At 39.6% G+C, this 15,225-nt stretch overlaps 1 protein-coding gene across 1 annotated transcript; it reads left to right on the top strand.

The window, feature by feature from the left end:
- Nucleotides 1–7,652: 7,652 nt before the first annotated feature.
- fstl3 (follistatin-like 3 (secreted glycoprotein)) lies at nt 7,653–15,005 on the top strand. Its single transcript, XM_051910965.1, has 5 exons — nt 7,653–7,869; nt 8,746–8,931; nt 12,711–12,926; nt 13,313–13,540; nt 13,633–15,005. Exons 1-5 carry the CDS (start codon nt 7,794–7,796, stop codon nt 13,665–13,667), a joined length of 741 nt encoding a protein of 246 aa, XP_051766925.1. The 5' UTR covers nt 7,653–7,793; the 3' UTR covers nt 13,668–15,005.
- Nucleotides 15,006–15,225: the final 220 nt, after the last annotated feature.

The raw sequence follows: 15,225 nt of genomic DNA, 5'->3' as shown, positions 1-15,225 counted from the left end.
GATATTTAGCATGCTAAATATCTCACGGTCATGGGCGATGCATTGGCGCTTCTCTCAGATTGCATCTTTGAAACTTCTAAAATTTAGAGGAGACAAATGTGAGACCACCGGATTCTCTACCCAAGGAGAAAAATCTGAGCACAGTGTGTGATGTTATTGAGATATCTTCTAAAACTTCAGAGAAGACAAATGTGAGAGCTCCAGAGACCCTAGCTAAGGAGAAAAATCTGAGCACATGTATGATGTTATTGACATCCCCCCTTAAACTTTTAAAGAGACAAATGTGAGAGTGTTAGATTTTTGGTCTCAGGAGACAAGTGTGAGAAGCAGGAGACTCAAGCAAAAGTCTCCATTTGATGTTTAAGTAACCTCTTTCTGTCTAGGAGAATCATTTGAGATGTTAAAGAGATCTCACTTTTGATTTTTCTTTCCTGTGGGAACACCTGTATTTAGAGTCGTACACTTGTGATCTGACTGACCAAAACACATCTTAATACCAGGTGTAAACAGGGCCACAGAGTCCTGCAGTGTGAAATGTGTTTTCACTGGAAATTACATTGGTGATATACAGCCAATGAGAGAGCAAAATATAGAGCAAGGGAAAGTTCAGAGGGAGAAGTCGGCTGCATCCAAAATCGCTTACTCTATTTCTTATATTGAATAAGCTGCGACTGTTAAAAAAGCACATTCTATATAGTATGAATGTATTCAGGACATACATTCATGTTGTATGTTCATGTTGTCATTATCATGTGACCTACCGGCATCAGTAGCATTGCTTCACTTCCATTCACAAATCCTCTCCTATGGCCTCATGATATAGTAAAGTGTCCATCGTATGAATCTCGCCAGAAATAGTAAGTCATCCAGGTACTTTTTGTCTACTCTTTTATGAGTACTGTGAATTTGGACATACTTCTTTTATCACATACTGTTTTTCACCTACTAGACGGCCCATAGTTACACGCCTGGCCCGAAGTTAACTTCCGGTCTGTGTTTGTTGAACGGGTCTGGTACCCAGATAGCACACGTAACGTCTGTTAAAGATCACTTCATCTGGAAAGCATTTGCTGTTTACAAACATCTGATAGACATCTTTAAGATGTCAGTTTTACATACATTCTAAATTATAAACATCTTAAAAACATTTTCTAAACATCTACTTGACATCTGACAGGAAACGTCCTACAGATGTATTGCAGATGAGCAAACACTCTAAAAATACATCTTCCAGATGTAAACACGCACATCAGATCTCCGAGATGTACGTGTGCTATCAGGGTAGTAACTTCGTCGCATTTAATGGTTCTTTTTTCTACTGGTAACCCAAAATAATACTGGCTAGACAGTTTTAACTTGCTAGCTAATGTAATTTACTTGTTATTTATTTTGCTTGTTATCAGAAATTATCTACTCTAGAGGGACTCTGATGTTACTGATTCTTTGGAAGTCTATCGGAAGTTAAGTTTGGGCCACAAAACATTTGTTTGTGTTGTTGCCGTTGAAACCATCTATAGTAGGGAAATGTGCGATTTCATATGCAGCCATAGACCTGCAACAGAACATCAGCAAGCATGGCTTCTGCAAGCAACCATTCTCTCTTTCATATTCTTCTTTTTTATTTTTTGCTGCAAATCAGAGCACAGAAAATTTGGGCTGTGTTTAAGTCAACTTTTAAATGCACTTCCCTCCATCTCGTTCTCTTAGATGTACGTCATTGCTTACGTTGCACAAGTGCCCACTACTGGCGGAATCCTTGCAATGGGTTTAAATGGAACACCTAAAGCCCATGATCACTTGGAATCTGCTATGGAGCTGATTTATTATTTACAGTTTTTTTTCCCTTATGAATTTGTTTTATACACCATTCTATAGACCTGTATGTATGTGTTCTTTTTTAACATGTCAACAAAATACTGCAGGCTTTCTTCAGGTTTTTACCACTTTATTAAAATTCAGCAAAACAAATGGACAAATGTTTACTTTCATGAGCTGTCATGTATTTGTGAGCTTGCAATGGTAATCTCATAAGTGAGAACGAGAAGTTTAAAGCTTACAGGCTTCCATACGTCGTCCACCCCCAGCGTTTTCTGGGATTTCTAATGGTTTGAATCTCTCAAGTCTGCATTCGATGCATCCTCGATATCAAGAACACATCCGGGTACTTTCAAGCATCCCCTGTACTTGCATTCTTGAGAATTGGAATTGAACTTTGATGGTAGATGATGACGTAATACAAGAACACAAGGACACAAGCATGCATATGCATATGCTTAAGAATGCATATTGAGAAACGGCCACTGGGTGCATTGGGTGATGCTTCCCCGTTTCCTCGCTCCTCCGTCTTCCAGCCTGTGACCCGGAAAACGATCGAATTCAGCCATCCTGAAGGATATCTTAATTCTCGAATTGCACTGGAGAAGGTGAGGAATGAGGAGCGAGGAAGCTTCCTGAGGAGTCATGAGCGAAGATACACAGGTGTATCCTTCCCTCGCATCCTAAGGGGGTGGAGCTAAGATGTGAGGAAGCGAGGAAAGGAAACGAGGATGCACAAATAAAAAGAATTGAGAAGCACCCATTGAGTAGACTCGAGGGCTTTAGGGTCTGTCCAAATAAACTTCCCTTGCCCGCTTGATGAAGTTGAACGCACTTTCACGAGTTCATGTTTACATTTGATTAAATACAGTAAAAGTTATGCATATTTGGCGTGCTGTCCGGGGGTAGGGCTCCGAGCTCAGAATTTTGGACTGAACCCAGAGTACTACCCCCAGTTGTGGTAAATAGATAGAACTAGAAGTGAGGAGATGGGGTGGAGGAGGGATGCTGATAAACTGTCAAATGAACAGAGGTAAGTCTGCTGTATTTATACCTCTTAATGTTGGTTGAGTTGATTAATTCAATGCTCTCCACTTGTGCTAATTAGGTTAATTATCTGAACCTGCTACTACTGAACTTTGTTGATTAATTGTTAATTAATTATGTACATTGAATGACTTTGCATCGGGAGCTGACTAGCAAAATACTAAAGCAAAAGTAAAAAGGTTTGTATTCAAAGTCAAAGAGCAAACACACTAGAGCAGGGGTTCCCAAACACATTCCTGGAGCCTTCCCAGCACTGCACATTTTGCATGTCTCCTTTGTCTGACACACCCATTTCAGGTCTTGGAGTCTCGACTAATGAGCTGATGATCGGAATCAGGTGTGTTTGATTAAGGAGTCATGGAAAACATGCAGTGTTGGGGAGGTTCCAGTAATGTGTTTGGGAACCCCTGCACTAGAGCATTTTAATGTAAAGTTAAACTAAAGTTAAAAGTACCTCAGCTGTCTAGATCTTCTGAATTCTGATGATGATTACATTACTGCTCTAACATATACTTAATTTCAGTTTTCAAATCCTAAATACTGTTGTTATATTTATTTAAAGTAAGCATACAGTTTTTGTTGGCAATGTAATGTCTTGTGTTTTTTCTTTTACATTTAAAACAGCTTGTTATGCTGCTTGATATTGCAAACTCGTATTTCTTACCATATTATTGCTGTAATTATAAACACTGTAGCGCAAATAGTTTTACCATTTACTGCACTTTTTTGGATAGACAATAGTCATTATTGGGACTAGCTGACCTTAAAATGTTGCAACTGACCAATCAGAATCAAGTATTTCAGAGAGCCATGTAATAATTATGCATGAGTGTTAGATGAATGATAGAAAACAGCAAATAGTCTCTGTAGATCCAAACCATGTGAGAAAGTCCTTGAGCAAGTGCTTCCTTTAGGCCACCCACCTCAAGGTCAGCATTTTCTGGGAATTATTGTACATCAACAGAACACCCCAATTTTTATAAACACAGATATAGACAGTTCATGTGATACTTTCATTTTCTTCTCCCCCTCATAGATCAAAGACCCTCCATTGAGGATCAAGACATATGGAAAGACCTGAAAAATATTAGCTGGCATGCAATATCATACCACAGCAATGGGTGTGCCAGTGCAGAAAGCATGCCAGTGCATGACTATGGGAGTTTACATCAGAACCCAAGTTGCCAATATGAACCATGTGTTCTACTCTCAAGGAACTCCTTAACTTGAGCACAACATCTTAATGAGCTCCATGCTCGGCGAACAGTGGTTTTCCACCTGACTGAATGGCCCATAGACACACTAAGTCTAATCTATTTAGCGGTCATGGCACTGACTTTCAAACCACATTTTAATGGAAGTCACGTGCTGATAAGTGACAGTCCGCGGATGCTGCTGCCAGGCCCCTCTTCTTGTCCCGTTTGGTGGCTACCGCATTGTTTATCTCTTGTTTATCTCCATTTATTTGGCCACAGTCTGCCCTCTGGTTGGATAAATTCTTGCAAACAGACTTCTACAAAACAAAACTGACATTTTACTGCCTCTTCAATTGAATCACACAGGATGCTGAATTAAGTTTTCAGAGCATCAGCGGATACAAGATGCATAATTTTGATTACGTATCAAAGTACCTTTGTTGTATAGATCAAAATTGCCAGTTCTAATAGTCTGCACTCTTACAATAAATTATTTGGGAACATTTTTTATTATTCAACATTAAGATTTCAATTTTGAATTTGTTTATTTAATTTGGATTTATTAATTTATTTGGATTTGGCAAATGCTTTTAGCAACTCACAGTGCTTTTTTTTTTTTAGCAGTAAAAGCATTCCTGAGAGCTGAACTTATGGTCTTACCGTTGTTAGTGGCATGCGGAATATGAATCCATAAAGTAAAAAATATTGCAGAATACATATTAAATTTTATTATTTTGCAGGTCATTTAAATAGTCTTGCAAATAATTTTTGTACAAATATTACACATCGCAGTATTGCAGTATCTGCAACATTGTATTGCAATTTAAAGTCAGATGACAACATAGTGACTTGACGTGTAGCCAGTTATTGTGTCCCATACCCATCCAAGTGCACACACACACCATAAACACACACCCAGAGCAGTGGGCAGCCCAGGGAGTGATTGGGGGTTAGGTGCCTTGCTTAAAAGGCACCTCATTTGTGGGTAATGAGAGTGGAAGAGAGTGCTGTTCATTAACTCCCCACCTACATTTCCTGCCAGTACTGAGACTCGAACCTGCAACCTTCAGGTTACAAGTCTGACTCTGTAACCATTAGGCTCCTGCCAACTACACAACTGTGTTACAGGCTGCTGTGTGTAATCCAAGGAACACGGAGTGGGACATGGAATGAATGACTATAAGACTTTTAATTACCATGAAGAGCGAGAGCATGCATCAAACAACAAACATAACAATTAATACTGGACAAGAAACTAAGGAAAACTCAGGGCGTAAATACAAAGAAAGTAATCAATGAAACAGCGAACAGGTGTAAAACACAAATCAGAAACCAAGGTAACTAATAAAGACAGTGAACATTGACAAACAGGATCAAAATGAAAAACAAAAACAAAACAGAATGAGGCCGAGACCGTAAGTCCAATTTAGGAGGAAGGGAGGGATGGGGCTTTGGAGGAGGATGAGGGGCTGGCACTAGGTAGGATGCAGGAGGATATGACGGCAGGAGAAATCAGGGTGGCAATGATGGTTGGAAAAGCCATGGTGGAGACTTGGCAGGTGGATCCAGGGGGACGACAGACTGAGACTGAGTCAATGGATCTGGAGAACTAGGCAGAGCCATAGTGACAAGCGTCCAGGTGCCAGAGGACTGAGGTGGAGCCGGTGGGACTGAGGACCAAAGTGGAGCCAGAGGGAAGGCCTGACGGAGCCGAAGTAGTGGAGGGACGAAGCACAGTTGAAGGCCCGGAAGTCCGTGGCGCTGGCAGAGCGATGTCTTACCAAGGCAGAGCAGGAGAGACGAGGGAGCCCAGTGGAGCCGTAAGGACGACGGTCCCTGGTGGAGCCGAGGGAGGGAGGAGCCAAGGTGAAGCCGACTGGTCGACAAGCGGAGGTGGAATGAGGGGCTTGGTGGCTGGAGGCAGTGCCAGGGGGATCCTCTTGCCAAGGTGGAGCTGGAGACCAGAAGACCCGAGACAGATCCATGCAGTAGAGTGGAGTCAGAGGAGGAGCCAAGGGACTGAAGGGAAACAGTGGAGGCGAGGCCAAGGAACTGGCTATTATAGTCAGATGAGGCGGGAGAGGGAGGCTGGGTGGCATCTTTGGAGACACAGGAGACTCGGAGCTGTGTGGGACCAGCGGAGACACAGGAGACTTGGAGCTGGGCGGGACCAGCGGACACAGGAGACTACAGGGATAATCCTCTTCAAAATTTTCATAATATTTTTACAGAGGTCAGTGGTGGGAGTGTGGGAAGGGCTCCATTCCATTCCCTCAAACTCCACGAGCACGCCCACTGGAATGGTTGGTGTTGCCGGCTCATGCACCTGGTCAGACTTGGCTCATCCACCTGGTCAGACCCAGGGCTCCAGGGCAATGATTGCCACAGGCATCTGCTCTGGTGCTAAAATCATTGCAGGCTCGGGCTCTTCGTCTGCAGTGGGCTCTGGCATAGGTTCCGTGCAGTGTGTGGGAGGTGGCTGGCTGGGCTCTGGATCCGGAGTGGGGCTGGTGATATCCTTCTCGGCATGGCAGATAGTAAACAGCGATCTGTTGTTTACCAGCACCCACTCCACAAACGCAGCAAATTCCTCTTGAGGACCGTTCACGGGCAGGTGTGCCTCTAACCTGATGCATGACGTATTGATGAACGCGGAAGTGCAGAGGATAGAGCAAAACGAAACACCGGACACACATTAGGTCTTTAAATTATTAAATAATTACATCTAACAAATTAAGTATAAAACAAGAATTTTTAAAGTGACATGTCAGAGGAGCTTGAGTTTGTTGCCCAGCCCTATTTGTTTGAACCACGAGAGGCATCTACTCTCACCTAAGCTGACATACAGAAACAGAATGAAAAATGAAGCCAAAACAGAAGCAGACCATTACACATAGACTGGGTTTTGAGATATTTTGCACATTCCATTTTTTATTTATTATTTATTTTATAAATACTACCAGGGCTAGATGTCACATGGGAAAATTGTTACAAGGGCTACATCTCAGTAACTATGAGGTTTTGATTCAAACAGCAGTTAGACAAATTGTGTGTTTTCTCTAGCAGTGGTTTTGTATTTTGGTCAGACAAGATTCAACTATTTACTTAAGGTAGATTTTAAGTTAAAGGTTGATTTTTGTTCTCTCGACAAGGGTATTTTTTTTTCTATTTAGTGGTAATGTTATATTGGTATATTTTACATATTTATACAATAAAATCTTATTTTCATGGCGAATAATGTTTAACATGTTAAAATTGTTCTTTTTCTATCTACCTATCTATCTATCTATCTATAGATAGATAGATAGATAGATATTGTAAGCCAAACTTTAAGATAGGTTGAATTTTAAAAGTAAATCTACCTTAAGAAATGTGCATAGACTTACATGCATATATATTTGCCATTAAAGTTAAATAAATTAAAGGTACATTTCTTGGTTAACTGAGTTCAGACGGACTGAGATGAAGTGTGGGAGTTTTTCAGCCTCATATCCGAGAACTGACTCAAGTACACAACGGCATCAGCAACGTAACTGGCTGGAATTATCGCCCATCCCAGAAGCATAATTTACTCGGGCAAAATATTTATACAGAGGCGGACCAAAATCATTTACAACAAGTCCATTCACGAAACCGAGTGGAAACAACCCGTTAAAGGCTCTGTAGACTTCTTGTCAATCTATACTTGTAAGGAAAGCCGCTGGTTCAAACATCTGTAAAGTATTTAGCAGCATCATGAATTCTTTGGCTGTTCTACACTGTGTGATACTTATTTCAGTTTGTGAAATACTTGGAGAACACCGAACGAACGGTAAGAGAAAAATTATGCATTTTACGATGTTTCTCTTTTCATTATAGTTTTTTCAGAAGTTTAGATGTCAATGCACAATATTATTAACACATTTTGTTATACTACATTTGTAAGAAGAAGACTTTTAAATGTGTTTTAAAGAAAACACTAACGTGAATCTATAACAAATAATGATTTTATAAGTAGTTTAGTTCAATTTCACAGCGATCGCGCAGGTGTTGCTATGGTTACCTCGTCACGCAAAGGACGATTTTTGTTCGCGAGTGCAGACTTGTAATCTATAACTTACTGAAATATTTGAGAACACTGTCGAAAAATATAGTCTAAATACTTGATGTAAAAACAATACATGCTTTTAAGACCGCCAACCTTTTTCTTTAACATCTTTTATGGGTACATTAGCCTATACATAATATATTAATAATGAAAATAAACGGATAGTGAATGCACCTCAGATTTATTGCACACTTTATTAAACTTAAATGGGTGACATCACGTTAACCAGCTATGCATTCAGAAACAACATTTGAGCTATAAAATGGAAATATATGTTTTATTTATTCTGAAAAAAAGAATTGTAGTTAAATAAAAGTCTCAGAGAAAAAAGTCTTGTCATTCTGAGAAAAAATCTTTCTTTTTTTTTTTTTTTTTACTTGTGACATACAAGATATTTCACGTATGAAATATTTTATTGGGCAATAATATGACACATCTGAGATCATCTTTATTTTAGGCATAAAAATACTTTTCAATCTTATATTTGCAAATGAGAAGGAACAGAGAAGATACATCTCTTAAAGCTGATATAGAGTTGTATTGTTGCCATTGTCCCTGAGATGGATTATATATGTTTTCATTCTGTGTTTGTGTGTCTAGCGGGAATGTGCTGGCTGCAGCAGGGTCCGGAGCACCGCTGTGACATGGTGCTCATGAGGGGCGTGAGCAGGGAAGAGTGCTGTGCGGCCAGCCGTCTGGACACTGCCTGGTCCAATACCAGTCTGCCCATCAATGAAGTCAGCCTGCTGGGATTCCTGGGAATAGTTTCCTGTAAGCCGTGCAAAGGTACAGACTCGTATTTACCCTCCGTTCTCAGACCGTTCTCAGCAGGCAGACTGGGTTGTCCGGCTGTGTAATGTATCAACTTGTTGATATCAGTGAGAGACTCTGTGCTGAAGCCCTCGTGAACTACCATTTTAAGCCTTCTACACACATAAGAGAACATTCTTTGTTTGCAAATTAGGGCTGAAACTATTTTTGTTGAGGAGATAAAATCTAGTACTGTAGGCCAAATCTTGGTTTGGAGAGTTTTCTTTGCAAATGCAATTCTTCAGCAAGTTTAAAAAGCATGGATCTACACCAGATGTTTTGTTAACTTTCTCCAGCTGTTGTGGAAAGCGTTCACTACTGGTAGCCTTGGCCAGGTACGTAGGTTCATATAAGGGCTCCAAACCTGTACTGTCATCAGGCATTTTAAATACAGAGTGTTATCACTAGAGTAAACAAGTTAGCTGACATTGTAATTTTAATGAATTTTACTCAGCCCATCAAGCCCATAATTGTGCTCAAAATTGTAGTTTTGTGGTTTTTAGTCCATATCTATTAGCTTTGAGGTCATCTGTATGATAGTGTACTATTAAAATTCACTTTTAGCAGATAGGCGCATTTAAAATTTACAGTCATCTTCTTCCAGAAAAACAGACCAAAAAACTGATGACTCATCCTGCACTCATTTATTTCGTCCATTCAAATGCTCTCTAGAATGAGACTGTCCTTCCCATTAAAGGTGCGATAATATTAGCAACATTTTATAGGGCAAAAAAGGTCCATTGCCTTTTGTCAATTTGGTTTCAAACCAAACCAAGCAGCTTGGTTGACCAACTTGAACCCATTGCAAAATCTATGAGGAAATCTGAACCATACAGGGTTAGTTCACCCAAAGATGAAAATTCTGTCATTAATTACTCACCCTCATATCGTTCCAAACCCATAAGACTTTCGTTCACTCGACTTCTGAACACAAATGAAGATCTTTTTGATGAAATCTGAGAGATTTCTGTCCCTCAAACAGCTACATTAGCAAACATAAGCAGAAGCTCAACCGAAACTGCTTCATGCGCGCTGAGAACAAACCTCTTCCGGAAGCTCAAACGTGCTGTGTAACCAATGTTCTCGTGTGTCATTCATGTTCGGTTGAGCTTCTGCTTATGTTCGCTGATCAATGTTTATATGTAAGTAAAAGCCTAAGTTAAATCTGTTCATCATAAGCTGCTTTTCCACTGCAGGAACTTTCCCTAGGAACTAGGTACTTTGGGGTGGTACTCGGTGTATTTCGACCGCAGGGACCAGGGTTGGAGTTCTGGGTAAAAGTTTCCCCCCAGAAAGCCTCTGCTTGCTAGGTAGCACTATTTCAAAGTTCAGGAACTTTTGGGGGTGAACTTGGGCGTTGAACATGCTGATTGGATGAGTTCACGCAGCATTTTGTTTGGTTGACTCCACGCAGCATTTTATTTCAACCACCATTTTTAAAAGTCTGTTGCAGTGCGTGCAGTTTGTTTGCTAGTAGAATCAACAATGGAGTTTAAAAATTACAACCGATGGACCGACAATGAGGTTCAGGCTTTATTAAGTTTATATGTGGAGGACGAAATCCAGCGGGAACTGGAAAGTCGCGTGCAGTCCTACGTCACCGGACTAATCTTTACGGTACTTTACGGACAGCAACATGTCTGGGGGAAAAAAGGTTCCTGGGAAAAAATTCCTGGGGCAATTGTTCCAGGTAATTTCGGTGGAAAAGTGGCTATAAAAAATTTTCACTTCTCTTCAGAAAATTTTGACTCACCCACTCAATTTGTATGGATTAGTTTTCCAATCTCTTTATGAGCTTTTTGAAGTGGTAGTTATGTAGCTGTCTATGGAGGGACAGAAATCTCTCAGATTTCATCAAAAAGCTCTTCATTTGTGTTCCGAAGATGAACGAAAGTCTAACGGGTTTGGAACGACATGAGGGTGAGTAAATGATTACAGAATTTTCATTTTTGGGGGAAACTAACCCTTTAATACAATCTACTTTTGATTAGCAATAGCAAGTTGCAAATTGAAATTCATGATCACGTTGATTGCTATTGAAATGACTGGATTTTTCCCACAAAAATTCACAGAACAATGGTAAATTACCTTAATATGACCTACTTCTGATTAGCAATAGCAAGTACCAACTTGTGGCTCATGACAATGACCCTATTTCAAAAAATTATCTCTTTTGACTATTTATCATATTATACATTATACATTAAATAAATAAATTGTTTGACACAATAGCAGATATCCCTCCGCCCCTTCTCTCCTCCCTCTCTCAGCATTCACTCTTTCCCAATGCTTATTGGAAACCAGACTTGTTTTGACTTTGCCTCTCGGAGAAGACTGAATTCTAGCACACCGCAAAGAAAAATGTGTGCCACATGCTGGAGAGGTCTGGTCCTCATAAGCCTCAAACACAATCAGCATCATTAGACACTAGGGGGAAAGAAACACTGGAAGTGAAAGTCTGTTATATTGTTTGTTCCATGGCGTTTGCTTTCCATTATCATAAAACTATATGGACTAGCGGACCCTACTGTGTGACCTCCCCAGCGTGTTCTCAATGTCAAATGCTTCAAAGCATTCCTGGAAGCTCAACTCACGCTTAGCGTCTGTCCGGCGCATTTCCTTACATTAGTTTTTCGGGGGCAGACAAGGCAGTTCGTAAATCATGTGTGACTGCCTACGGATCTTGAGGAAACATAACAGGGTTATGCTGGGATTTCCAGTGGAGGTGGAGGTATCTGATTCGGCCTTGAGTGATTTAGTTGGCTTCACAGGGAAGGGGAGCAACAGGATATTAAAGGACTTGCAGGAATGGGAACCAGAAGCTGAATCCATTTCAAAGTGTTTCTGATGTGTTTTGTTTGCTCTGGCTTTACAGATGAATGGAGAAGAATGGACAGTTATTGAAAAACTGTCAATGGATGCCTCTGTAGAGCTTTTCACACTTTAAATAGTTAACTCTGGGTCATTCTAAACCCCAGGTTAATGGAGTCCTCCTATGTTATCTTGCTTCACATTTCACACGGATCATACTTCACAATTAATTTTGTATTCATAAGCTGATGTTTCACACTGTACATTCCTAAACCCTGCTGTGTCAGCGTAATCGTTTGGATGAACGCCGCATGCGACCTGCTCTAACATTGCGCTTCCTCATATTACACATCACCGACTGTACTATCAAGTTGTTTTCTGAACAGACTTTTCGGATTATAAAGGCAAGAATAAAATGGTCTCCAATTGACACATTTTCCATCGCCTTTTGACATTTTTCCCATCAAATGCTGAAACGACGTGTTTTTGTGACTGTCCAAAGCATGTGAATATGAGGCACAGGATTGGTTGTCAGCTGCTAAGCGTCCAATCATAACATTCTAACACCGCATCATTTCATACTACAAAAATTTGGCACCATGATTTGGGGTTAACACTGCAAAAGCAGTGCTAAAAGTGCTTCATAGCCCCGCATGTAAAAGGCGGTGATAAACACATGACAAGTTTGAAACGTTCCTTGTGAAGTACAGTGTGAAAAGCCCTATTCACTTAGAACGACTCAACTTGCAATTAATTTCAAAAGAGTTTGATGTTAGCATGTTGCTAAGCTAGCAACCTTAAATGTGCTAAAAATACAAATATTAGTAAAATAATACATTTTTTATTTACTCTGAACTACTTTATTAACACTTTTCAATATTGAATTAATTATAGGTTTACTTATAATCAGCCTTATCCCCCACTTTATCCATCTTCTCTTACAGAGAACTGTGAGGGGGTCAACTGTGGCCCTGGAAAGGTGTGCAGGATGAAGTCTGGACGTCCCCAGTGCGTGTGCTCTCCGGACTGTTCCAACATCTCCACTAAACATGCCGTGTGTGGGAGCGATGGGAACTCGTACAAAGATGAGTGCGCACTCCTGATGGCTCGCTGCAGAGGTCACCCTGACCTGGAGATTATGTACCAGGGGGAATGCAAAAGTACGCTGCTGCTCTTCAGGTTCCACATGCAGAGTCCATTATTTTACTAAGATGTTTTGCAGACTGAATAAAAAGCTTCATATTCAGATTATTACTCGGACTGAAGTGCATGTTTACCATATGCATTGTGAAAAATTTCCAACCAGACCCTTGTGAAAAAGAAGTGCGCTTAATTGTATTGAATATGCACTTCTAGTGTACTTTTTTTTAAAAACTGTACTTTTAGATAATATAATATTAATGAAGTGAAAGGCCACTTAACTGTACTTAAAATGAAGTACACTGTCATGACTCTTAGTCACTTGCATGTCAAAGTGTGCTACATGGGACCTTCTTCTAAATATATTTTTTCAGCGTTATCTTTACCTTTGGCACCATTCTTTCAGAATCCTGCTCTAATGTCGTATGTCCTGGTACACATACCTGTGTGACGGACCAGACCAACAGCGCCCACTGTGTCATGTGCCGCACTGCGCCCTGCCCAATGCCCATGATCACTGAGCAAATCATCTGCGGCAATGATAACATTACCTACCCAAGCGCCTGTCACCTGCGCAGGGCTACCTGCTTTTTGGGTCGATCCATAGGGGTTCGCCACTATGGGCACTGCAGAAGTACGTTTTTACACACCTGAAATTGCTTGAAGATTATGAAATATCCAAATTATACTTGCTGAACTCATTTTAACTTATGTTCTGTCTTACAGGTAATGAAGGAAGTGAAGAAAATTCACTCTTCTGAGGATGTCAAGAGAAGTTCCGCTCCATGTACATATTATGATGGCACATAAGACGTGAGAGAACCTGTTTGAAACCATATAGTCTCACAACATGGTCCTCTGTACCAAAGAACCACTACTAGTATTTTATACGCATGCAATTCATACTTAAAGGAAACGTGTGGTTTTAACAGGAGAATTGAACTGATGAATTGACAGTGTGTATATTGTAAATATACTACAAGCTACTATTTATTGGTGAAAAGTAAGGAAGTCAGTGTTATTTATGTGTTAACACATTTAAGACACCATATATACGTACTTTAGCTGCCTTTATCAAGGTATTTATTGTGGGTTTTGCTTCAGTTTTCTTGTACATGTCACAACTGCATGATTACTAAATACAAATATTTTTTTTTACAAAGAGCTATTTCTTGCCAATGAAGTATTTTAGAAAATTTCTCTAACATTTTATGTTTTATATTATGTTTTGTTTTAAATATTTTATATTATTCTATATGTTTTATTTAAATTATATTATCTATTAATTCCCATGATTTTCCAGAAGATTGTGGAAACCCTGACATGGAGAAAAACAGCATTGTCAGCCATCTTTTTGATATCTTTACTATAAACAAAGCACACAGAATAGTTACCAGCAAAAACAATGAGCAAAAACCACTGAATTATCTTCTTGAACATTCCTAAGTACAGCTTTCCCAAAAATGTGCCTCTCTGCAAAATCTATGTGGACACACGGTTGAAATTCTTATGGACACGGGAGACTACTTACTCATTGAGATAAAGTGTTATGCGTGTAGTGTTTGTATTCAGAGGGATTACTCAGCCAAAACAGCTACACTTCCAGGCCACGTTCCACTGACGCGAAGACCAAACTGAGCCACCCACCAAGCAATGAAATTACCAGCTACAGTCTTATGGCAGCAGTTTTTACGAGGACGCTGGGACAGTCAAAGAATGTACAGTACATTCTACTGTTTTAATGGTTTTCACATTGCCGGATTGTGTTTTTGTCATTTTTTGTGTGAGTTTTAAGGTCACTTGACCTTGTTGTATACTTAAATGGTCATAAGGAGAAATTCAATGACTAGATGTTTTGTTTGGTTCCCAGTAAATCGTATGGTGTTGTGAAAAAGAGACAGACAGATTGGCGATATTTGTGTAAATCATCATTGTACAAGTTTGTTCCATGTGTATCCTTTCAGAAGAGAACTTTCTTGTACCTTCTTGTAAATAGAGACCTTTTGCAGTATCTGAATATGTACTGTAAAATCCAGTTTAACTTCAATTGCATATTTTTGTATTGTTTACTTACATTTTTTATTAAAACACAAAATTAATGTTGTGTTAATATGATTCTCATGATTCTTGATCAGGTTATTTTAGTATCGAGAAATTATTTTATTTTTTATTCATGTTTTGAATTCGTTTTTGTTTTTACATTTTTCATTTTAATTTTAGTTAAACTTTCAGTAATTTTGTTACGTGTTGTTAAGTTTCTTTTCCTGTAAAAGTATGCCTATATAGTTTTTATTAATTTTTATTGCAGTTTTAGTTATT

The sequence above is a fragment of the Ctenopharyngodon idella genome, chromosome 10, assembly GCF_019924925.1.
Source record: "Ctenopharyngodon idella isolate HZGC_01 chromosome 10, HZGC01, whole genome shotgun sequence".
Taxonomy (NCBI): Eukaryota; Metazoa; Chordata; class Actinopteri; order Cypriniformes; family Xenocyprididae; genus Ctenopharyngodon; species Ctenopharyngodon idella.
This window is presented reverse-complemented; position numbering and strand designations above follow the sequence as displayed.